This window comes from Peromyscus maniculatus, chromosome 6 (assembly GCF_049852395.1).
Source record: "Peromyscus maniculatus bairdii isolate BWxNUB_F1_BW_parent chromosome 6, HU_Pman_BW_mat_3.1, whole genome shotgun sequence".
Taxonomy (NCBI): Eukaryota; Metazoa; Chordata; class Mammalia; order Rodentia; family Cricetidae; genus Peromyscus; species Peromyscus maniculatus.
The window spans coordinates 133,900,152-133,925,270 of record NC_134857.1 but is presented as its reverse complement, the minus strand read 5'-3'; the positions used below and the strand labels follow the sequence as shown (position 1 = coordinate 133,925,270).

The 25,119-nt window shown below is 40.0% G+C and overlaps 1 protein-coding gene across 1 annotated transcript in view; it reads left to right on the top strand.

Annotated features, from left to right (window-relative positions):
* Positions 1-25,119, top strand: part of Msh4 (mutS homolog 4) — a 69,972-nt gene that overhangs the window by 15,809 nt on the left and 29,044 nt on the right. The window contains exons 7-15 of the mRNA XM_076575268.1: positions 1,202-1,374; positions 3,998-4,065; positions 10,038-10,112; positions 15,254-15,318; positions 16,457-16,626; positions 18,463-18,599; positions 19,966-20,069; positions 21,131-21,255; positions 23,700-23,900. Of these exons, the coding sequence (XP_076431383.1) occupies positions 1,202-1,374; positions 3,998-4,065; positions 10,038-10,112; positions 15,254-15,318; positions 16,457-16,626; positions 18,463-18,599; positions 19,966-20,069; positions 21,131-21,255; positions 23,700-23,900 (1,118 nt within the window). The remainder of the gene's footprint in view (positions 1-1,201; positions 1,375-3,997; positions 4,066-10,037; positions 10,113-15,253; positions 15,319-16,456; positions 16,627-18,462; positions 18,600-19,965; positions 20,070-21,130; positions 21,256-23,699; positions 23,901-25,119) is intronic.

Sequence of the window (25,119 nt, the reverse complement as noted above, 5' to 3'; positions counted from 1 at the left end):
GACACCAGTAAGTACATGGATAGATGCTCATGGTCACTAGTCTAGAGGAAATACAGGTATGTTTACATTTAGCTGCCACTTGACACCACTAGCATGTCCACTGAAATTGTTCTACAGTTACTTTTCTATTACTCTTCTTATGTTATCAGAGCAAAGAAAGTCAATGACCAATTCTGGTAATTATTTAAATTTTTCGTTTTACATTGATTTAATTGTGTGTGTGTGCGCGCGCGCACGCGCAACTTACTTAACATGTGCGTAGAAGTCAGAGGACAGCTTGCAAGAGTTGGTTTTCTCCTCGTTCCATGTGGGCTCCAGGGATCAAACTCAGGTCACCAGTCTTGGTGGCAGGTACCTTTACTCACTGAGTCATCATGCTAGACCAAGATCATTTTTTATATGATTAAGATTAGTCATATCAGTAGCTTGATAAAAATTTTTGGCCATCAATCACTAGCTTGGTTAGGGTTTTTATTGCTGTGAAGAGACACCATGACAACAGCAACTCTTATAAAGAAAACATTTAATTTGAGTGGCTTACAGTTTCAGAGGTTCAGTCTGTTATCATCATGGTAGGACATAGTGGCATGCAGGCAGTCATGGTGCTGGAGAAGGAGCTTCGAGTCCTACATCTTGGTCTGTAGGCAATAGGAAGTAAACTGTGACACTGGGTGTAGCTTGAGCATAGGAAACCTCAAAGCCCACCCCTACAGTGATATACTTCCTTCAACGAAGCCACAGAGTTAGGAACCATGTCTGCCTTGTGTGTTCAGGCTTGGCATAGGAGATACTCTTGATCCTTATTAATCAAAATGTGGTTCAGTGATGTCATATTTGGGATGCAGCAAGTAGGCCTCAAACCAGGCATGGTTGCATACTAAACCTCTAATACCAGCACTTAGGAGGTAGAATTAGGAGGATCTTGAGTTCAAGGTCATGTTGTGGTATGTAACAGGTTGAAGATCAGCCTGTGTTAGAGGAGACCCTGTCTAATGAATAAAACATAAACATAAAACAGAGTGTAGGTTCTAGGCCTTAACTCAGATTTATTGAATTAGGATTCCCATGTAATTTGTCTGTATAATAAAGTTTGTGAACCACTGATATAGATTATAGGATTATTTAATTACAAAGTTAAAAGGAAATTTTCTTGAATTTTTCTTTTTCTCCTTAATGATGTTTATAATTTGTCTTTTGGAAGGAATAATCACACTCTCTTTGGTGTTTTAAATTACACTAAGACTGCGGGAGGGAGCAGAAGGCTGCGCTCTAACATACTGGAGCCCCTGGTTGATGTGGAAACTATCAACATGAGGCTGGACTGTGTCCAGGAGCTGCTTCAGGACGAGGAGCTCTTCTTTGGACTCCAGTCGGGTAAACAGAGTTTATTACTTATTTATTGAAGTGTAGCCCAGGTTGGTCTTAAAACCTTCCTGCCTCAGTGTCCAAATGTTAGGATTACAGGCATGCACCACTATGTCTAGCTTCACTAATTTTATAAATTAAAGTACAGTCAGTTTATTTAAGCTGCTTCTGTCTATTGCTAATCCCTTCATCTGGCTACATACACATCAGTCCAACTGGCTTGTCTCCTGAGTTTTTCTTCCTGTGTTTATGAACTTCTTCTGTGGGGACTTGAACTCTTCTTGGGCTTCACCTTCTCTGGCTCTCACCATATTTTTCCTTATGGTCTTAACAAACTTGGTGGAAAACTCAGTGTCCTGTCATCATCGTTTCCCATCTGAGACGCTTGTGTCACAGGCAGCCTTGTGGGTGTGGGTTGCTCTCTTAGCCTCTTGGATCCTTTTACATTGCTGTATGCTTTTGCTTCTGGTGTCACCTCTAGGTTCTTCTGGAGGCTGCCCTTGGCAAGCAGAGCCCTTTAATGGCTGGATGCTGTGATCACCCAGCTCTCCCACACTGATGTAGTGTAACTGAACTCCAGCACTCCTTTCCAGGATCACTTGAACCACCTCCAGGCTTTTTCCTGATATTGTTTCTCTACCCTCTCTGCGTTCTCTCTCTCCTGTGTTCCTCTGTCTTGCTCTTCCTCCCCTTCCTTTCTTTTTCTCTACCCTCCCTTTTCCTTCCTTCCCCTTTTCTCTTCCCTTCTCTCCTTTCTTAAAGATGTATAGATGTATTTTTAATTTGTGTGTGTGTGTGTGTGTGTGTGTGTGTGTGTGTGTGTGTGTGTGTGTACATACACCAGCATGAATTTATGTGCACCACATACAGGTAGTTGCCCTCAGAGGTATTGGATTCCTTGGAACTGGAGTTACAGCCCCTCCTTTCTCTTTGAGACAAGATCTGCTCTATAATTCAGACTGGCTTCAGATTTGCAAGTCTGCAGAGTGCCTGTGTTATGGGCAAGCATGTGCTACCATATTCAGCTGAAGGTATACTTTTGCAGCTTTCTTTTCCTTGTCTCATTCTTCTTGGTTTCTCTTTGATGCATGTCTTTGCACATAAAGTCACTTGCATATATATCTTCATATGCTAACATTATCACTAACTAACTTATTGTTAAATTTAGTGGGTTCAAATTAGATCACCATTTGATAGTGAACATCTTCCTAATCCCTATTGAGTCCCGTCCCATCCCCCCGCCCCAGACAGGTTTCTCTGTGTAGTTTTGGTGCCTGTCCTGGATTTCGCTCTGTAGACCAGGTTGGCCTCAAACTCACAGAGATCCATCCACCTGGTTCTGCCTCTCAGTGCTGGGATTAAAGGTGTGTGCCACCACTGTCCCAGCCTCTATTGAGTCTTAAAAAATATTACAAAGCTAAGGGTTGAACCCAGTGCTTTGTGTATGCTGGGTGAGCTGGGTGAGCACTGAGCTAAATATATATTCCCAGCCCAGAACTTGAAGTTATTTACTTGTGTGTGTTTGTGTATGTGTATGGTATGCATGTTTGTGTAAATGCACGTCACATGTGTGCTCATATAATGTATGCATGTGTGTGAAAGCCAGAGACTGACATCAGGAAGTTTCCTCAATTGTTGTCAGCCTTATGTATTGAGGCAGAGAAATGGGTTCTTTGAGAGGAACAAATCCCTTCTAGGCCCTTAGTGGGTTTAATTGAGGAGCTGGGGTCCCAGAAATTTAACAGCTTCTAAAGACACTGTGAGCCATTGGCTTCAGAATTTATTGCCTCTCACCCAAGAAAAACACAGACAGGGAGGAAGTAGAAAATCCTGTTTACTAAGAAAAGTAGGAACTTTGAAGAGTCAGAGGATCTCCAGGGGAGGAGTACTGCTGTGCTGTGTGACCAGTGGGTTTTGTGGAGCATATGGCAGGGATTGGAGGAAGCCTGACTGAGGTAATTTCTACTGGGTGGTTCTTAAATCTAATTAATCTTATCAATAAAAAAATCAGGAGTCAGATATCGGGGCAAAACCCTGAAAGATCAGAGAAGCAAGGGAGCAGCCACAAGTCCCTTCCTCTCCAGTTCCTCTGACCAAAAGAGCTATGTTTAATTAGTGGCTAGTTCTGCCCTCTGACTCCAGGCAAGCTTATTTGTCAGAACACAAACAAAATATCAAACAACAATTGGGACTGCTCTTTTTTTTTTTTTTTCCACATTGTGAGCTGAACAAGTTATGCATCCAGAGGCCTTATAAGGTGCATGCCCCCACTGGCCAAATGGGGAATTATTTGTTCATTTGGGATAGGGAGTTACTTGTGCTACTTAGATAACACATGGCCATAATCAGCTATCTCATGATCCATCATGGGCCTGAAGCAGGCTAGCTCTGATCAGACACATGAGTTAACACTGTCTTGTCAGGGGAGGTGGCCATTACAAGATCATGGTTCTTTTCCTTGCCCCATGATTATATAGGATATAAACAATTGACTGGGGTTTGGCTGTGCTTAAGTCACCACAGACTTCCCTGTGGCATAGTTGTCTTATATTGTCTGTGCTCCTGTGAATAACCCCAGAACATCTTTTCCTTGATTACTCCATGAAGTTCAGATGCTCACTTTCTGTTTCAGTCATATCAAGATTCCTGGATACGGAGCAGCTGCTTTCTGTTTTAGTTCAAATCCCAAAGCAAGACACGGTATGTGTTACTGAGCACCATGTGCTATGTTATTATTGTGAGACACAGCTTGTCTTGATGGATAGTGATGGGAAATAAAGAAGCTTCCTGGGTAAGTAACCTCACTGATACACAGAATAGTTTTATGCCTTAGGGGGGCAACTTTTAAAAAATTTGGCTTTATATTACAGTGTAGTAAAAAAGCATCTTAGGTAGTTGAAGGATTAACATATTTAAACTAATCAAATATTTACTTATATCATTTATATACTTTATAACCTATACTATTTACCTACAATATAACAAGATTATGTTAGTTCTAAAGAATGTCTATATTCTTTATATATAATTGTTTTTGTACATATGAATATATATTTATATTTCTTTCTACATATTTAATTCGGGGTAAACGGAAGAATATGTAATTAAATGCGTGTGATGACTTATGTAAATTCCCTGGAGCTTTCGGCAGTGTCTTAGAGAGCAGAGTGCTTTTGCAGTGGGAGCACAGGAGACGGAGTGTCTGCTGCTGACAAGTGTGACGGAGCCAGAGTCCTCCAGTGAGGGGACCTTTGTGAGCCAGTCTGGTGGCTCTGTCCCTCCTCGGTGTCTGGTAGCATTTGCGTGGAGCCTTATTCTTCCTCCCTTACGAGTTTGGGAGCTCTCATAGTAATGGCCATCATCAGAACCTATACTCTTTAGGAAACTTTAAAATCTCCTCAAGTAGATGCGGTGTAATTCAAATCGAATGAACTTTTGTGCCTCTCAAGGACTTTATAAACTTACTGGCATACAGTTGTTCACTCTGTCCCCCTTATTATCCTGTTCCTGTGGCATCTTCAGTGATGTGCTCTCAGACCTGAAATGGTGACTTGAATCCTCTCTTCCCTGTTCTGCAAGGGATTATCACCTCCATAGCTCTTCTTGGGATACTAGCTGCTTTATTTCATGTTTTTAACTAGTGTTGTGCTCCAAGGCCACCTCCAAGGTAATGCAAGAAAATCCACGAAGGCAGCAAGGACTAGACTTTTTCTATCTGAGGGTATTTAGAAATAAGTGTCTATCTATCTGACTGGTAAAATAAGAAAACACACATACTTTCTGATGTTAGCTTTCTCTTTTACTTCATCTTAAAAATAGTCTCTGACTCTTTCTGTCTCCACACTGCTACATATCTCCATACTGCTACATTCTGTACATACATACATATGGTCATACATCTCTATACACAGTTACATCTGTTTTCACATGGCTACACATCTGTCTTTTATATACATTTCTCTTCTATATCTCTTTTCTATATAGCTTCATCTTCCTTGTTTCCACACAGTTACAAATCTCTTTGGTACAGTTATATCTACACATTTCTTCTCTCTACTCTGTTACATTCCTTCACATATTATTACATCATTTATTCACTCTTTACTCTTTCATTCATTTACTCTCATCTTACTCTCACACTTCTTCTCTGCCCAACTTTGGACAATTTTATGTTACATTTTCTCTCCACCCATTCAGCTTCATCCCTCACTTAGCATGCATACCTACACACACTCACATATTCACTCTTACCCTCTGCCTAGCTCTTACACCATTCCTTCACATCATTCGCCATTGTTCATTTTCTCACCTTCCCTAATGCTTCTTCTTCATCTGTCACTCAGCACACACACACTTCACTCTATTTCTGCATGTCTTCCTCCTCTATATTGCCACTGCCCCCCCTCTCTCATACATACACACACACACACACACACACACACACACACACACACACACACACTTTACTCACATTCTGCAGCAGCTCTCATATAACTTTACACAGCTGTCTCTCTCCATACTCCTGCTGCTCTCTCATGGCCAAACTCTGGACAATTATAAGTTACATTTTTAGGGCTCTACCCATTCTCACAACACAAGATAAGTCACGTAGTTTCTCTTAAGCCAGTATTGTCACATTGACTCATGGTGAAGGGATCCCAGACAGTAAGTAAATAGTTGGTTGAACCCTGAGCCTTTAGCATCTACTTAGGCTAGGACTACATGCAAAAAGTCAATTACTGAGAAAGTTATGTCTAAAGTTGCTATAAGCTCTGACCTTGAATAAGCAAAACAACACCTGGAAAAATGACCTTGTGTATTTGTCTCTAGGGGCAACCAGCCTGCTTTGAATCTGTTCTGAAGTCCAAAGTTAGCTGTCTATGTAAAAGGCTGCCTTTGTGATTGAGAATCCTATATCTGTCTGAGTAGTATAAAATGTAGACGAATTTCTAGACGGTTTTATTAAATAAAAAACATGGGCCGGGCAGTGGTGGCTCACGCCTTTAATCCCAGCACTCAGGAGGCAGAGGTAGGCAGATCTCTGTGAGTTCGAGGCCAGCCTGGTCTACAGAGCGAGATCCAGGAAAGGCGCAAAGCTACACAGAGAAACCCTGTCTCAAAAAACAAAACAAACAAACGAACAAAAGAACATGGAGCCAAATATAGGGGTGAAAGCCTTAGAGACCAACCATCTTACCTCACCAGCTCTGTAGCCTCCAAAAAAGTGAGCTACTTCCTGTCTACCTGTATCTTTATTGCCTTGTTGTTCTGTCCTCTCATTGGCTCTTAGCCCAGCTACCTCACTTCCTTGTCACTGCCTGTCTGTACAGACTTCCAGGTTGGTACTGGGATTAAAGGCGTGTGTTACCACACTTGACTGTTTCCTAGTGTGGCCTTGAACACACAGAGACCCTGCCTGCCAAGTGATTTGATTAAGGGCATGTGCTACCACAGCCTGACTTTTGTGTTAATGGCTTGCTATTTCCTTTGATTTCCAGGGAAACTTTATTAACATACAAATAAAATATCATCACATTTCCCTTTTTTTGTCTAATAAAAGTAAAAAATAATAAAAAAGTTATAACTAATACAAGAAAAACTATATACAATAAGTACAATAACTATATATAATATATACAAGCAGTAAATAAATACATCAACAATGTCTAGTCCATTTGTATTGACAAATTTAGAGAAAATATTTTATTATCTATTTTATTTTGATGAGTCCAAAATGTACCTAATTCACTTTCTATCCTAACTTGTATTATCAACAGAAAACTATCTTATGATGTCTTTTAAATTTATACACTTAACACCCCTTGGTGAGTTTCTGTTTTGAATTTCTTTCTTTTTTTTTTGGTTTTTTGAGACAAGGATTCTGTGTGTAGCTTTGTGCCTTTCCTGGAACTTACTCTGTAGCCCAGGCTGGTCTCGAACTCACAGAGATCTGCCTGCCTCTGCCTCCCTAGTGCTGGGATTAAAGGCATATGCCACCATTACCTGGCTCTTTTTTGAATTTCTTAACAGGGAAAATTGTTACTACAACTATCTAGTCTTCAACTCCCTCAGAGAACCAAGAAGGAAATAATATTACCTAGTAAAACAGGAAGTGCAAACAAGTGACTTCCAAAAAAATGTGAGTTGACAGAAACAGCCAGCTGCCTGGACAGTCACTCGAGGTTCCTCTGTACATTGGGTATCATCTTCACCCTACAGGCTTAGCGTATCTGACAGACTCATTTGTGAAGTAGGATGTACAGAAGACATACAGCTCAACCTCACATTTGGTGTGAGTATTCCATGTACCAGATAACCTGAATGATGGGGCCCCATAACAATGATTCCACATGGACAATAATAATACCACTAAGCTGACAAACATCACCTAAAGATCAGCTATGGACCACAAACTGCTCAGAACAATTTCGAGATGGTTAGCTGAGATAATCCAGCTTCACAGACAACTCGAACAAGGACTTGAGATAAGCCCTGCACTTTGGCATTATGCAGAGACTGGACAACAAATGATATAGCTACCTCTTCTGGAACTTGACAATTAACCCCAAAATTTTCTTTTCAGATATGAAAGATGCCTTCACACACAAACAACAGAAAATAATTTTAAGAACACGATACCCACATTCCCAAGAGTTGGGGTGGGTCGGGTGGTTTTTGGTCTTTCACTGAGTTTCGGGTTTGGGATACTTGTCATTATTTAGGAGGGTTGGTTGTTAATGGTCAGGAAAAGGGCTAAGGAAAGGAGATTAGATTTAAGGTTCTTGTTTTTAAAAAAAGAGGATATAGATAAGAGGTAGATTATTGAATCTACTCTTAAAAAAGATAAAAATGATAAAGGGTAGATTATTGAATTTACTCTAAAAACAAAAAAGAGAGGATATATATATGATATAAATAAAAAAGGTAGATTATTGAATCTACTTTTAAAAGACAACTACTAGTTTTAAATACTTTACATTGGATTGGATTTTTATATATTGTATATAAATTATATATATTGAGATTGATATTGTTAGAAAATGCTGTATGTATATCTATAATCTTGTTCAGGATATTGTACCTATACAGTTTATTTAACAATGTAATGCAATTTGCTAATCCTTGAATGTTGTTATTATCAACTATTAGGATATAAAGAAATGAAAGTTAGTAGTTAGACATTATAATCGAACTTGTAGTCATATTAAGCATGTTTTAAAGGTCAAGCAGAGATATATTTTAGATAGACAGGTCATCTTCAAACCCTTCAGAGATCTACAGAATATGTCACTTAGAATGTTTTAATAAGAATTTTTTCTTTTTTTATGATTATGAGACATGTCAGCTCCTGGCAGCATCAATCTCCTTCAGAAAACATATGTATATTGAAGAAAAATGCATATGGAGTTAACTTTCATTTTGGTGAAAGCTAGCCACTGGGCAACAAATTGCCCTCGCATCGACTGCTGACAGTATGCTATCCAAAATGGGCAAACAGGACACAAAGGACTACTGATCCTTGCCAAGACAAATGTGGTTGCAGCTTTGGCAACAGGTGTCCTCTGAGGCCAGGACAGTATGGCACCATCACTGGAGTGGCTTTGCAATCCAGAAAAGGTACAGTGCGCCTTTCTTCAAAGGCAGCTGAAACAGTTATTCTTGAAAGAGTAACTAGGCTGATGGAGTCTAACCTCTCAATTGTAGACTGGCATTTAATAAAGGAGATGAAGCCACTCACAAGCGGAGAACAATGGGATGCAAAAAAGAATGGGATGCCGAGATGAAACCACCCACAAGCCAAGAAGAATGGGATGTGGAAAAAAAAAATGGGACACTGAGATAAAGCCATCCACAAGCCGAAAAAAATAGGCAGCCAAATTCCAAAAACACCAACAATTTCCAAAATTTAAAATCCTGAATCATGACAGGACACTGGTGGAATTCAAGTTTGTCTGGTACATGGAATACTTGCACCGAATGTGAGGTCGAGCTGTAGGCCTTGTGTACATCCTACTTCACAAATGAGTCTGTCAGATATGCTAAGCCTATAGGCTGAAGATGATGTCCTAATGTAGCTGGAGAGCTTCTCTCTGGGTCCCGCTGAGCCCCAGCAGTCCGAAAGCCCACTTATGAAATAAACACACAGACGCTTATATTATTTACAAACTGTATGGCTGTGGCAGGCTTCTTGCTAACTGTTCTTATATCTTAAATTAATCCATTTCTATAAATCTATACCTTGCCATGTGGCTCGTGGCTTACTGGCATCTTCACATGCTGCTTGTCATGGCAGCGGCTGGCAGTGTCTCCTCCACTCAGCCTTCCACTTCCCAGAATTCTCCTCTCCTTGTCCCGCCTACTTCCTGCCTGGCCACTGGCCAATCAGTGTTTTATTTTTATACAGAATGATATCCACAGCACCTCAACATTGCAGAGAAACCTTGGGTGACTGTCCAGGCAGCTGGCTGTTTCTGTTAACTCCTACCAATAATATACCATAGTTGTGTAGATCAGCCAGGCTGTGATGTTAGCCTGCAGGGTGGTTAGAAATTACTGAGCACACTGTAAACCCATTACAATGGTATATTATTCATAGGAGTTGACTGTTCATGAGGAAAACCTATCACTGTATTGAAATATGGGCTGTTCCCATTTGTCTTTTATCTTGTCAGGTTAATGCAGCTGAATCAAAGATAACAAATTTGATCTACCTGAAGCATACTTTGGAACTCGTGGATCCTTTAAAGGTAATTCATATGTGTGCTGCACAAAACATATAAAGCATTATTTTTAGACATTTTCTTTAGAAAAAAGTAAACTTAGAAGTTGTGAGAACAGTGTATTTTTTCTCTTTACATATATAGAATATATATACATAAATACACATTGCCCATGCTCTTATTGGTCCATTTGAAATAAGTTATAGTATCTAAGTACTAAATCATGTCTTTCCTATGAGCAAGGGTGTTCTCTTGCATAATCACAATATATTTATCAAATTCAGAATACTTAACATTCATATAATACTATATATATATATATATCCCACATTCATTTTTTCAGTTGTTTTAATATTAATAATTTTATTTATAGTTTTCTAAAAGGGTTCTGCCCATAACGATTCATCAATGTCTTTAAACTCTTTTAAAAACATTTTTTATTTATTGAAAAAAAATTCATACAATGTATTTTGATCAAGTTTTCCCCTTTCTCAGTTCTTCCCAGGGCTCCCCATCCCCCCCCCAACTTTATGTCCTTTTTCTCTCTTTAAAAAAAAAAAAACAAGCAGAGCCAGGCATTGTGGCATATGCCTTTAATCCCAGCACTAGGGAGGCAGAGGCAGGCGGAGCTCCGAGTTTGAGGCTAGCCTGGGCTACAGAGTGAGTTCCAGGACAGCCAAAGATAGCCAGAGAACTCTCACCCATTGACTGATGGAAAAAGATGCAGAGATTCATGGCCAGGCCCCAGGTAGAGCTCCAGGAGTCCAAACGGTATGCGCGCAAGAGAGGAGGGATTATATGAGCAAGAGATATTGAGACCATGATTGGAAAAAGCACAGGGACAAATAGCCAAACTATTGGAAACACATGAACTGTGAACCATTAGCTGAGGAGCCTCCATGGAACTGGACCAGGCCCTCTGGATAAGTGAGACAGTTGATTAGCTTGAACTGTTTAGTAGGTCCCCAAGCAGTGGGACTGGGACCTGTCCTTGGTGCACGGTGCACGAGCTGGCTTTTTAGAACCTAGGGCCTATGCTGGGACACTTTCCTCAGCCTAGGTGAAGGGAGGAGGGGACTGGACCTGCCTCAACTGAATCTACCAGGCTGAGCTGAATCCCCACGGGAGTCCTTGCCCTGGAGGAGATGGGAATGGGGAGTGGATTGGGGGAAGGACGGGGGGGGGGGGGGGGTCTGGTGGGGTGGGCAGGAGGAGGGAAGACAGGGGAATCCATGGCTGATTTGTAAAATTAAGTTAATTATAAAATTAAAAAACAAAAAAAGATAGCCAGAGAAACCATCTTGAAAAACCAACCAACCAAACAAAGAACAAGCAGACGAAAACAAAACAGAGGAACAACAACAAATAAACACACACAAAATCTCCACAAAAATGAAAATCAAAACAAACAAGCAAAAGACCAGTTAATATAAAAAGATGCCCAAACAAAGCAAAGTGAGACAAAAAGTCTATAAAATAATGAGTTAGTTTTCTGTTGGCCAACTGCTCATGAGTGTGTACAGCACCTACCCTGAGGTTAATAGACCCAGTGACAATCGAGTGGAGAAAACTGATTTTCCCTTTGCTCATGGGTATCAGTGTAGATAGCTCACGCCCACTTTCTCTTCTCAATGCTCGCACCCATCTGGCTTGAACATGTGCAGTCCTGTGCATGTTGCCATAGTCTGTGAGTTGTTATTTGCATCAGTCCTATTGTGTCTGGAAGACCCTGTTTCTTGGAGTCATCAGTCACCTCTGACTGTTACAATCTTTTTACCTCCTCTTCTGCAAAGATTCCTGAGCCTTGAAGGGAGGGCTTTGATGAAGACATCTCATTTAGGACTGAGTACCCCAAAGGCTCTCCCCACTCTCCGCACATTGTCCAGTTGAGGGCCTTTGTGTTAGTTCTCATCTGCTGCAAAAGGAAGTTTCTCTGATGAGAGCTAAGTGAGACACTGATCTATGGATAAAACAGTATGTCATTACAAATCAATTTATTGCTGTTCCTTCAGCAGAATAATAGCATATGTCACTTCCTAGGCCTGTGACCTCTCTAGGGCAGGTTCTTGTCCACTTTTTCAGTGTCAGGTATGGGTTTCATCTCATGGAGTAGACCTTACATTCAGTCAGAAAGTGCTTGGTTATTCCCACAACATTTGTGCTACCATTGTACCAGTATATCTTGTAGGCAGGTCACTGTTGTAGGTCACAGGGATTGTAGGTGGGAGATACTGATGACTACCTTTCTCCCCTGGTAGCAGGTAGAGTACCTTCTAGTACCATGAATGCTACTCAGTAGGGATCAAACCTCTAGTTAGGCACCAGCTCAACTTCTCCATGTTCAATGACACATGTAAGTGTTGTCTTTAGTAGGAAGGCATACGCATACCATCAGGTTGTGGAGAGCAACCAATAGCCTTGGAAACAGGCTGTAATGTTTGGGGGTTTCCATGGAGATTGGCCAACAACTCAACAAGATTTAACATATTCCTGACACTAGAACTTTAATTTAGTGGCATAAAATATCTAGTTGGGGCACTGTCTTCCCTAATTTAGTGACTCCCTTTAGTTTTCTTTCATGTATGCATATATTTTTGGGAAGCATCTACAGTAGTAAGTTTCTATGTGGCTCTTCAGATGGCCTCTAGTGTCCGTTGTCCCTCCCTACACTCCCTCCTTTTCCTTTCTTTACTGTTCCCTTCCTAGCTAACCCTCCTATTCTAGTTTTCCGTTCTCTCTCCATAGTAGTACATTTTATCTCCCCTTCCTCAGGAGAGCCTCTCCTGCCTACCTCTTCCTAGGTGCCTAAGTACCTAACTTCTGTGGCTATTTGGATTGTTGTGTACATATTGATAGCTTGAAAGCTGACATCCACATAGAAGAGAAAACATACAATATTTGTCTTTTTGAGTCTGGGTTACTTCACTCAGGATAATTTTTTTCGAGGTTCATCCATTTGTCTGCCTATTTTATTTTTCTTAATAGCTGAATAATATTCCATGTGTAAATATACCATATTTTTATTATCCATCCATCATTTGATGGACATCTAGGCTGTTTCCACTTTCTAACTACTATGAATAGAACAGCAGTGAAAATGGATGAGCAGGTATCTCTGCGTAGGATGTAGAGTCTTTTAGTTGTATGCCCAAGAGCGATACAGCTGGATTTTGAGGTAGATCTTGTCCCGGCTTCTGGGGGAACGTCCATGGAACTGATCTCCACAGTGGTGGTGCAGTGGACATGTGTCCCCTCATTCCACATCCTCACCAGCATGTGCTGCCGTTTGTTGTACTTGTCTTGGCCATTCTGACTGCTGCAAGATGAGATCTCAAAGTAGTTTTGAGTTTCCCTGATGACTACGGATAGTGAATGTTTCTTTAAGTGTTTCTCAGCCATTTGTGTTTCATCTCTGAGAACTCTCAAAAAGTTCTGTACCTCATTTTTTAGTTAGGTTATTTGTTTTTTGATGCCCAGAATTTTTGAGTTCTTTATATATTTTGGATATTAATTCTATCAGATGTGTAGTTGGCAAAAAATCTTTTTCAGTTCTGTAGGCTGCCATTTTGTCCAAATCATGGTGTCCTTTGTTGTACAGAAACTTTTCAGTTTCATGAGGTCCCATTACTTAACTAGCTAATTAATCAATATTAATTGTTGGTCATAGTGCCTATGCTATTTGTGTTTTGCTCAGAAAGTCCTGTCAAGTTCAAGACCATTCCTCACTTTTTCTTCTAACAGATTCAGTTTATTTGGCCTTATGTTGAGGCCTTTGATCCATTTGGAGTTTAGTTTTGTGCTGGGGGTAATGAATATGCATCTATTTGTATTCTTCTACATGCAGCTGTCCAGTTTGACAAGTACTATTTGTTTAAAGTGGAAAAGTTTCTCAGCTTTATGATATTATAATTTTGTAGAAAGAAATCAGTGAGACAGACAACTTCTCAAACAGCTAGTTGGAAGGCAAACTGCACTTATTTTAAAGGAGATGCTCAGAGTGTACATCTTATTTTGGGAGGATGTGCTAGGGATTGAAACAGGGGACTTGCACATGCTAAGCACACTGAACTACCCCCCCCCCCCCGTAGCATTCACCTTTTGATATTATAATGCTAGTTCTAGGATTCTGTTGAAAAGACATTGCATCCATTGTAGCTCATTCACATTAGTGAGAAAGTGTTTGAAGAAGAGCTACAGTAATTAAAGGAACTCTAGTAATTAGAATTCAAAGGTGGAATATTGGAAATTTAAGAAATTCCTTTTGGGCTGACAAGATGGCTCAGTGAGTTAAATACTTGCTACCAAGCCTGACAACCTAGTTTGATTCCTAAGACTCACATGGTGGAAGGCAAGAACTAACTCCTGCGTGTTGTCTTCTGACCTCCATACAAGTGCTGTCATGTGCACATGCCCATACACATACACACAAGACCAAATAAACATTGCTATGAAAAGTTTCTGATGTTCATGATGTAGTACTGAGGGCAAAGGGAACATACAATTATATAATTTTTAAATTTCAGATGAAGACAGCAAATGTACCATAATATTTAGAGTATATAATCTTTGGAAAGGAAATTGAATTGTGAGTGATTGAATGTTTTAATGTTCCTGTGGACTCTTTAGTTTTACTACCATAACATACTATTTCTCCATTCAGAAGCAACTCAAATTATAGCCATCATCTCTCCCCAAATTGAAATGGCCAGTGAAAGTAACTGGTTTATTCTCCCTGTTTGCCCTGTTCAGTTGGTGACAATTTACAGTTCCCATTAAGCAAAAGAAAATTCTTAATCCCATTTTTGCTGTATGGGAAAGGAGAAATTACTGTATTTATAAATACATAAACCCATATTTTGAAGTTATCTGTAGGGTAACTTTAGTTGTATAGCAGTGGCTGTTTAAATGCCTGCTGCTGCTGTAAGAAGGTAGGTGTTATTTAGGAGACAAAATCCAGAAGCCATCACCTTGAAACGGTGATGACTTTATTTCCCATGTGCTTTTCCCCTGGAAAGCTGCAGTCTGGCTGCAACTTCATACATGTCTGAAGTCTTCTCATGAGAATAAAGATGAGAACATGGAGCAACAGCATCTGGCCAAGTGTTAGATGGAATGTGTTGGATCTGAATAGTGCCACAGCTTGCTAACTGCTGACTTTGTTTTAACAGGGCACATTGAAGAACTGTAGCACACCTTTGCTAAGAGCTTACTACGGCTCCTTGGAAGACAAGAGGTTCTGTCACCTATTAAGAGATTATACTTTTCTTCCAGATCATAACTGATTTTAACAATTGTGCCTTCTGTAGAAAAATTACTTGATCTGGGTGTGGTGGTACATGAGTTTAATCCTAGCACTCAGGAAGTGAAGGCAGGCAGATCTCTGTAAGTTCAAGGCCAGCCTTGTCTACATCACAAGTTCCAGGCAAACTGGGGCTGCATAGTGAGACCCTGTCTCAAAACTAATTACTCAGGTTTCTTCAAAGTATCCATTAAGTATCGATTACATATTAATCCTGCAAGTACAATATTATAGGTTAATAACACAGTGGCTGTTTTTAGGTCAGTGTTTCCTTTTTAGTCATTCTCCATGGGGACACTTGCCAGTATCAAGAAAATAGCCTTTTTCATTAAATCATGGAAGGCCTAATGAAGGAAAAAAGAATCCCAATAGATAGGAATGTAGAACAAGTTCTAAAAAACAATTAATATTGTTAAATTATTAGCAATAGCACCTTGGTTCTTGACCAAACAGGTTACCAGGCTCAATAGTTGCCTTGTTGGGTGAGGATTTGCATCTCATGTGGTGCCACAAGCTGAACTTGATAATCAAAGCAGCTTAGTTAAATGTGACATTCAAGAACAGAATAGCTGGAAAGTTAGGAAAATTGATATCACCAGGACTACAGCTTGTGTAGTAATTACTGTGCTTGGTAACTAGTGGTAACAGGCTTCTGTTCCAGTGTCACACATCAAATGTTCAGTCACATCTCCCTTCCTGAGGGGGCCATGTTTATGGACCCCTGTGCCTCATGCAGCTCTTGCTGTGTGGCCCACTTACATATGGAATGAAGGAACATGCGGTCAGAGCATATGTCATTTCTTGGGGGTCAGGTTGCACTCCCGGCCATAGTGCTGGTGTGTGATCTGGGAGATGTCTGCATCAGCAAATTTTAGAGTTTTATTTGGTAGTCTCAAACTATTTTTCAATAATACTGACTGCAAAATCGTTTTGAGTCAGTGATAGCCCTAACCTAGATAAATATAAACATTAATTATTGTAAAAACCCTCAACGAAAGTTTGCTCTCTTTAAACAGCTACTGTGGACATAGCTGTTTGCTTATCACCTGCTTTTGTTTTGTCTTAATGCTAGGTTTGGACTAATACTTGAAAAGATTAAAACTGTGATAAATGATGATGCAAGGTACATGAAAGGCTGCCTGAACATGCGGACTCAGAAGTGCTATGCAGTACGCTCGAACATCAGTGAATTCCTAGACATAGCCAGGAGGACATATACAGAGATAGTGGATGACATAGCAGGTAATTCCAGCATGTGTTCATGGCTTTCACTAATATTTTATCTTGTGCTTTACTTTTTTACTGGTGGTAGAAACTAGCTCTGTCTTTCTCTGTGATCTATATATATAAAATCTTACTACACACACACACACACACACACACACACACACACACACACACCCCTCTTTAAGAAGCCTCCTTTTAAAAAAATGATGTCACCAGGCTTGGTGGCACACACCTTTAATCCCAGAACTCAAGAGGTAGAGGAAACAGTTCTTTAAGAGTTTGAGACCAGCCTGGTCTACATAATAAGATCCTGTCTCAAAAGAAAACAAAAGAAGAATGATGATGTTGAAGTGTTAGAGTGACCTCATGCACATGGGCAGTTCTTTGAAAGATGAAGAGTGTTGACACTAAAATGCCTTAGCAGGGGGTGGCACTGATGTCATCAGAAGTTTAGGGTCTGAGAGGGCTACTGATCGTTAAACATGTTCTCTGGGCTCCTATAGCCTGTGAACACTGACCTGTATCTGGAAATGATAGTGAAAGATGATAGAAGTCAGTGTGAGACAAGAATGCCAAGTGTGCTGGCTGGTTTTATGTCAGCTCCACACAGGCTAGAGTCAGTAGGAAGAGGGAACATGAACTGAACAAAATGTCCTTATCCATTTTCTTGGTTGATGATTGATGAGGGAGGGTCCAGCTTGCTGTGGATGGCAGGTGGTCCTGGTGCTCTAAGAAAACAAACTGAGCAAGCTAGCAAGACCTCCATGGTCTCTGCACAGTTCCCACCTCTAGGTTCCTGCCCTGCCTTCTCTCAGTGATGGGATGTGACCTTGATTTTGGTCATGGTGTTTTATCATTGCAAAAGGAACCCTAACTAAGACACAGAGTTAAAGGAAGAATTGTCACTAATTAACAAAGTTACTAATTAGTAAGCAGACATGGCATGGTAAATGTAAATTTGCTTCCAGTGCTAAGTGAAATTTCCAGCCCCAAATGGTGAGACCACCAAGAAAGCAGGAAAGCCGGGAGGAGGAGCTAGTCTCGGAACATGTGTTGGTGTTTTACAGGAATGTTCAAGATCAGGTGCTCAAGTGGAGACATAGACTTCGGAATCTAGTTTGTGAGGCTGACAGAGAGATTAGAATTACTTTCCAAATTATCTGCTATCTTTCTTTTTGGGGATACCCGGGTAAAATTGAAGTTGCAGCAATTGATGTAACTTCTGTTTTACTAAAAAGTTGAATGAATAACACATCAGAACTCTAATATTCCTAATTTTCAGAGAAAAATGCAATTCTTGTTCTTGTTTTAAGTTTTACAATATATTTTCCTTTAAAAATACACACCAGAGAATATCTTCTTTTTGTGGGGTGGTTTCGAGACAAAGCTTCTCTGTGTAACAGCCCTGGCTGGCCTGGAACTCACAGAGATCTGCCTGGCTCTGCCTCCCAGGTGCTGGGATTAAAGGTGTGTGCCACCATACCCAGCCAGAGAATTATCTTTTTAAAGGATACTTACCCACATCTTTTGGACATTAAATTTTTTTGTTTTGTTTTGTTTTTTGAGACAGGGTTTCTCTATGTAGTTTTGGTGCCTGTCCTGCATCTCGCTGTGTAGATCAGACTGACCTCGAACTCACAGAGGCCTGGCTCTGCGTCCAGAGTGCTGGGATTAAAGGCATGTGCCACTGCCATCTGCTAATTTTTTTTTTTTTTACTGTTTACAAAAACTAAAAAGAGCTTCTTGTTTTCGTACAAAATAATAAGTAAAAAGCCTATGACTACACAGAAATTCCCACCAGAAAATGCTTGTTTGTTTGTTTGTTTGTTTTTTTCCTGTTCTGGTCTCTAGGAATGATATCACAGCTTTCGGAGAAGTACAGTCTTCCATTACGGACCAGCTTCAGCTCTTCAAGGGGCTTTTTCATCCAGATGACTACAGACTGTGCCGCGCTCTCCAGTGACCAGCTTCCCCCAGAGTTTATCAAGGTTCCTGGTTTTATGGGACTGCATGGGTAGAATTTGCAGCACTCTTGAGTTTCTGCTTGGTGCATGGCTTCTGTACCCCGCTTGTTGACCAGCCACACCAAGCACAGTAGACAGGTGTGAGGGGACAGCCAAAGGAGGTGAAAGGCAAATTAAGAAACAAAGTCTAAAAGGTGTTTTTGACAAAAGAATTTAGAAAAATACTGACTACCTTTTGTTTAAATTTTTTAAACTTCATTGTTTTGTGTGTATGTACACTTGGAGGTCAGAGGACATCTTGGGGGAATCAGTCCTCTCCTTCCACCATGTAGGTCCCAGGGATTGAACTCAGATCTTCAGGCTTGGCCATAGCTCTTCACCTGCTGAACCACCTTACCTACCTTTGTTTCACATAGTTTTCCAGGTGCATTTTCCTACTGAAGATCTGAGAATTTCTGCAGAAGGAAATATGTTTGTTTAATGTAGTGTTTTACTTGTGAACCGTGTAGTGCCTTTTCCTGTGCACATATCCACTCCTCTACTATAGCAGTTATCATCACTTTTAATGTTTCATTTTTTTATGCTTCTCAGGAGTAGAAAAACAAATGATTTAGTGTTCAGATTTGTTTATATGTACATATGTCTATAGGTGGAGGCAGAGCTTTCTGTCCCATCTGCCTGATTACACCTGGATGTTGCTTCCCAAATTACCACACAAAGACTTGTATTAATTATAAATGCTTGGCCAATGGCTCAGGCTTATTACTAGCTAACTCTTGCATTTAACCTATTTCTATTATTCTGTGCATCGCCACGTGGCCTGTGGCTTACAAGTTCTCTGGCATCTTGGTCCTTGGGTGGCTGGCTGACTTCTGCCTCAACTCTGCCCTTCTTCCTCAGAGTCCTCAGTTTATCTTGCCTTCCACAACATTGTGTTTATGTTCATAGACAGATACATGTCTACACTAACAGTCCATATGAACTCTATCTTATGGCAGTGAGGACTAGAAAAGGTGGTTGTGGAACTAGAGACTGAGGTTCAGGTAGAGGACAAGGACTAAGGGGAGTCAGAGACAGAAGGGCCACAGGGTCTCCCTGTCCATCATGCATGTTACCTGCTGCTGAGATGTAGTCTTCTGACCTTTCTGCAGGGCCATTGCAGAACTTACCAACCAGTTACGCTGGAGAGATTGAGTAAAAATACCTCGCTTTATCCTTGATGTAATCTTGCTTTTATTTTTTACAGATATTATTTAGAACTTTTTTGTGATATTTTATCTCAGAAATTAAAGTGCTTAACCTCAAAACCTATCTTTCTGTCCTATGAACCATATGTTTTATTTCACATGCATATATACATATCTTGACATTTGCTTTTAACTTCCTGCAGATTTCTAAAGTGAAAAACTCATATAGCTTTACATCAGCAGATTTAATTAAAATGAATGAAAGATGCCAGGAGTCTTTGCGAGAAATCTATCACATGACTTACATGTAAGAACATTTGAAGTATTTTAATATTGAATTAAATTGGTTTAATTTGAGGAACTATAATAGATTTAATTAATTGACTCTGTCTGATTACAGACAGTTCAATTTTGAATGTTAGAAGTCTGCCGTCATGTTGAGAATGAATGAGCCTCATGGAGAAGGTGAAGGGACATCTGATGGAAGACCTAGCTGTACTCGCAGTGCTTCTGCCTATGCACGGCACCATGATGTAGAGCTCACATCGTATGGGCTTATCTTGGGCTTAATTTAGCTTCTTCCTTTCCTGTGGTCTGAGAGCCTTGGCTTCTCACACGCTGGTATTTCTAAGATAGCATCATAATGGGGCCAGCCCTTTTCCTTCTCATGGAACAGTAGCCTTAGAGTTAGGAGAGACAGGGCATTTTGAGTTGGAAGGCCAAGACAGAGGGGAAATAGTAAGTTTTTAAAACAGTTTCAAGTCCTGGACCTCAGATACTATTAATATAATGTAAAATTTGGGTACACATTCATCCTTGAAAGGGGAAAAAAAATCCCTGGAGTGTGTTACATTATAACCCTGCTCATGAAAACCTAAATAATGACATGATTTGAACATGATTTGTGCATCTGTATGTGTGTTTGTATTTGTGTGTATGTATTTGTTTCTGGGTTTCTGTCCCCCATGTGTTTGTGTCTTTCTCTGTTTCTTTTTTATGTCTCTGCCTATATGTCTATATGTATGCCTGTGTTTTTGTGTCTGAGCACTTGATTAGATCTATATACAATATTTTATGCTTTCTTTAATGTAACATTTTATTGAAAATGTCTATTTTGCTTATATTTACTGAGGCTGTCAATTCAACAATGAATATAAAATATAGAAGAAGATGATTATTTTTACCTGGTAGATGTGACCTTAAGCTGAGTTATCAATAGCCTCAGTTTTTCTAAAATGAGCCAACCAAACAATAGACTTTTTGTGTAGTGTATAACTCAACTGTGAATATTATTTTTCTCATGCAATTAAAACCTGTGTATCTTCTTTTGAAAAGCATCACCATGTCTTGTCCAACATGTGCTTTCAGGATAGTGTGCAAGCTGCTTAGTGAGATTTATGAGGACATTCATTGCTTATACAAGCTCTCGGACACTGTGTCAATGCTGGACATGCTGCTCTCTTTTGCTCATGCCTGTACCCTTTCTGACTATGGTGAGTCACTTTCTTTGGAAAGAAAACATGTTGCACACTGAAACTTGTATCTTACTCAATTTCATATAAGCGTTGTGAATATTTTACTCTTTTTACTTGAAATAGTTTCTTGTCTATGACCCTAACTAACACACAGAATGGAGATAGTGAAATGAACCTTGAAACTTTGTAGGGCTGGATAGATGATGGCTCAGTGACTGAGTGTGCACTGGGTAGATGATGGCTCAGTGACTGAGTGTGCACTGGGTAGATGATGGCTCAGTGACTGAGTGTGCACTGGATAGATGATGGCTCAGGGACTGAGTGTGCACTGGATAGATGATGGCTCAGGGACTGAGTGTGCACTGGATAGATGATGGCTCAGGGACTGAGTGTGCACTGCTTTTACTGAGTACCTGGGCTTTATTCCCAGCACCAGCCACCGCTTCTAACTCTAGCTCCATGGCTGACACCTTCTGGCCACCTCAGGGACTGTGCTCACATGCACATACCCAGACACACAAACACATAATTACGATAAAAATCTTCAAAACATTTTTAAAAAGTTAAATTCAAATAATAATCATTAAAAATTGTCAAGTCAAAAAGAACAAAGCTGAAGGAATTTTTAAAGATTTCCCAAATAAGAAAGACTGCCAATCTGTCTCTTTGGTGAAATGGCCATGATCCAAGTTCTAATCTGAAGCGGTGCACTGGATACTAACAGACAGAGCATCTCTGTGCTGTGAGTTCTCTCGGCTCTGGGGCTCACATGTGCACTAATACAGGACCTGTGGTGTGTGTGTGTGTGTGTGTGTGTGTGTGTGTGTGTGTGTGTGTGTGTGTGTGTATGTGTGTGTGTGTTCATATCCCAAGTCTGTACAGAGGTCTTCACACAAACGGGCAGTCCTTTCCGGTGACACCACCACTTCAGGACAGCTAGCCCCTAAAGTTCCTTACACAATCTGTCAGTCAGTATCACACCAGCATGCCTAGGACTAGTGTGTGGTAATTATGGCTGAATAACTGCAGATATAATAACATTAAAATTAACATTTGTAATCAAAATTAGCAACAATATTTCTGATTTGTTACATTGATTGATTAATTTTTAAAGATAATTTTTGTTTTATGTGTATGCATAAGTGCCTGAATGTATGAGTAGGCACCACTTCTGTGCAGTGTCTTTGGAGCCAAGAAAAGAGGATCAGATCCCATGTAACTGGAGTTACGGGTGGTTGTGAGCCACCATGTGGGTGCTGGGAACTGAACCCAGGTCTCCTGTAAAAGTAGAAAGTGTACTTAGCCATTGAGCTATCTCTTCAGCACCATTACATTAATTTATTTTATATTTCTAAATGTCTAAACTTAAATATTAATAAATAATACCAGATGATAACAATAACAAATGACTATAACAATAATCAATGTGAACTTTTCACTGCTGTCTTTAGACTGAAATATTTACTCTTTCATATTTTCTTTAGGATCAAAACTTTACCTTGGGATCAACTATTGTGTTATTTTTTTGTGTGTGTGGGGGGCGGGGGGATGGTCCTTGTGGGAACCATGTCTCATGTATTGCAGACTGATCTCAAACTTGAGTTAGTAAGAGCAGATGACCTTTACCCTCAGATCTGCTCTGCCTTACACACACACAACACAATGTCCAATTTATGCAGTGCTGGCATGGGACGCCAGATGTGGTGCATGGTAAGCAAGCACTCTACCAACTGAGCCATGTCCCCAGCCCAGGATTTGCTATTCTTATAGTAGTTTTATTAACCAACGTTTCACTCTATTTTAGTTTGAGAAATATCATATCAAAATTCCAAAATTGTAGTAGTTTTTTAAATACCTTTAACTTTTCTGGACCAACCTTATTTTGTGATGAATGTTTTGAAGTTTTTCCATGCAGTCCATTTCTCAGTGTGCAGTATTTTAGTTCCCCCTTCAGATGGTATCTCTAGAGATCTTTCTGTGAACCAACAGATATTTAGTACTTGGTTTTCTCCATTTCCAAAAATTGATTTTTAGACATATTTTTCAAAGGGTGTAGGAAAGAAAATTCCTTGTGTTTGGCTTTACCATTTAGTTAACTTCACTTTAGACATTAAGTCTGCTAGAGAAGCACTGTGTAAGGTGCATTAGGTAAACTTTCACTGTAGGAAAGGTATTACCAATGGCCATGTGGTTCTTTTTGTCTTTACAAATGTGAAATTTTTATGAGCTGTTTAGGAATCCAGGGTAGTGAAAAGGAACTACATTTTAGAGTTCTCTGGGTACAAATTAAAATAATGAGAATACCCATTACAATTAAAGATTTAAGAGTGTGTTTGGGATAATATAGTAACTTATTGTCTCACATTGGCTTCATGAAATTACTAAGGTCAGCCCATATGTATGCACTGCAAGGTATGTAAATATAAATATACTCAATTTAAAACACCTATTTTTTTTTTCAGTTCGACCAGAGTTTACTGACACTTTAGCAATTAAACAAGGATGGCATCCCATTCTTGAAAAAATATCTGCAGAGAAACCTGTTGCAAACAATACATATATTACAGAAGGGAGTAATGTTCTGATCATAACTGGACCGAATATGAGTGGAAAATCCACATATTTAAAACAGATTGCACTTTGTCAGATCATGGCCCAGATTGGTAAGTTATACTTTTACTTTATGATTACTGATTTTGGTGGTTTGAGCAAGAATGAACCTCATAGGTTCATCTATTTGGTTGCAGAAGCTAGCCTAGAAGCTAGCCTTTAGCAGCTGAGCCATCTCTCCAGCCCTAGGCTCATATGTATATTTGAATGTGTGGTCTCCAGTTGGTGGAGACCTAATTTAGGAAGAATTAGGAAATGTGACTTTGTTGCAGGAGGTGTCTCACTGGGGGTGGACTTTGAGGTTTCAGAAGCCTTTGCCTTTCCCAGTTAGTTCTCTCTCTGCCACCAACTTAAGGGTTTGACATAAGGTCTCAGCTCCTACTCCAGCACCGTGCTGGCCTGCTGCCATGCTCCTTGCCATGATGTCATAGACTTACCGTCTAGAACTGTAAGCCACTGTGAACTCTTTCTTCTATAAACTGCCCTGGACATGGTGTTTTTCATGGCAATAGAAAAGTAACCAAGACACCAAATCCTGACTAGGATAAGCTGATGTCTTTAGTGACCAAGGGACATTTTCCAAACATTACAGCATTGGGCATAGAAACTCTACCCTTAACTTGAGTGGTACCTACCCACAACAATTAGTAGAGATAGATAGATAGTTAGATAGTTAGATAGTTAGATAGTTAGATAGATAGATAGATAGATAGATAGATAGATAGATAGATAGATAGATAGATAGATAGATAGATAGATATGTAGGTAGACTCTGTCTTTCTGTCCATGTGTGTAAATATCTGCCACGCTCTAGTACTGCTACATATGTCTTCATGTGCAGGCCTAGCATTACTCCTATGTCTGGTAACTGACTTTCCTGAGAACTGACCTCCAGACATCAGAAGCCAACACTGGGGAGGTGAGAGGATGGGGAAGACAGAATGATCTTGTCTTCTTAATGCTATTTGTTCAACTGTCTGAGGGCAATTATTTTATTTTTCATCACTGTTCATCTTGAACTTGAGATATGTCTAAGTATATGTGTGTGTGTTTCATCAGGCCTGAGTCAAAGTAAACTGAAGCTTAAAGGCATGTGAGCTAGCGTGGAGACCATGCAATCTTACACAAATTATGTCACTCTTAAGTCTTCTTTTTCTCATTTGCAAATGGTTATATTAATGGTAGTTACTCCTGAGAAGTGCTGTGAAAACTGAGATAATGCTACAGATAAGAAAGACGACTCTCCAGGCAGAGGTCAGCACCTATACAAAA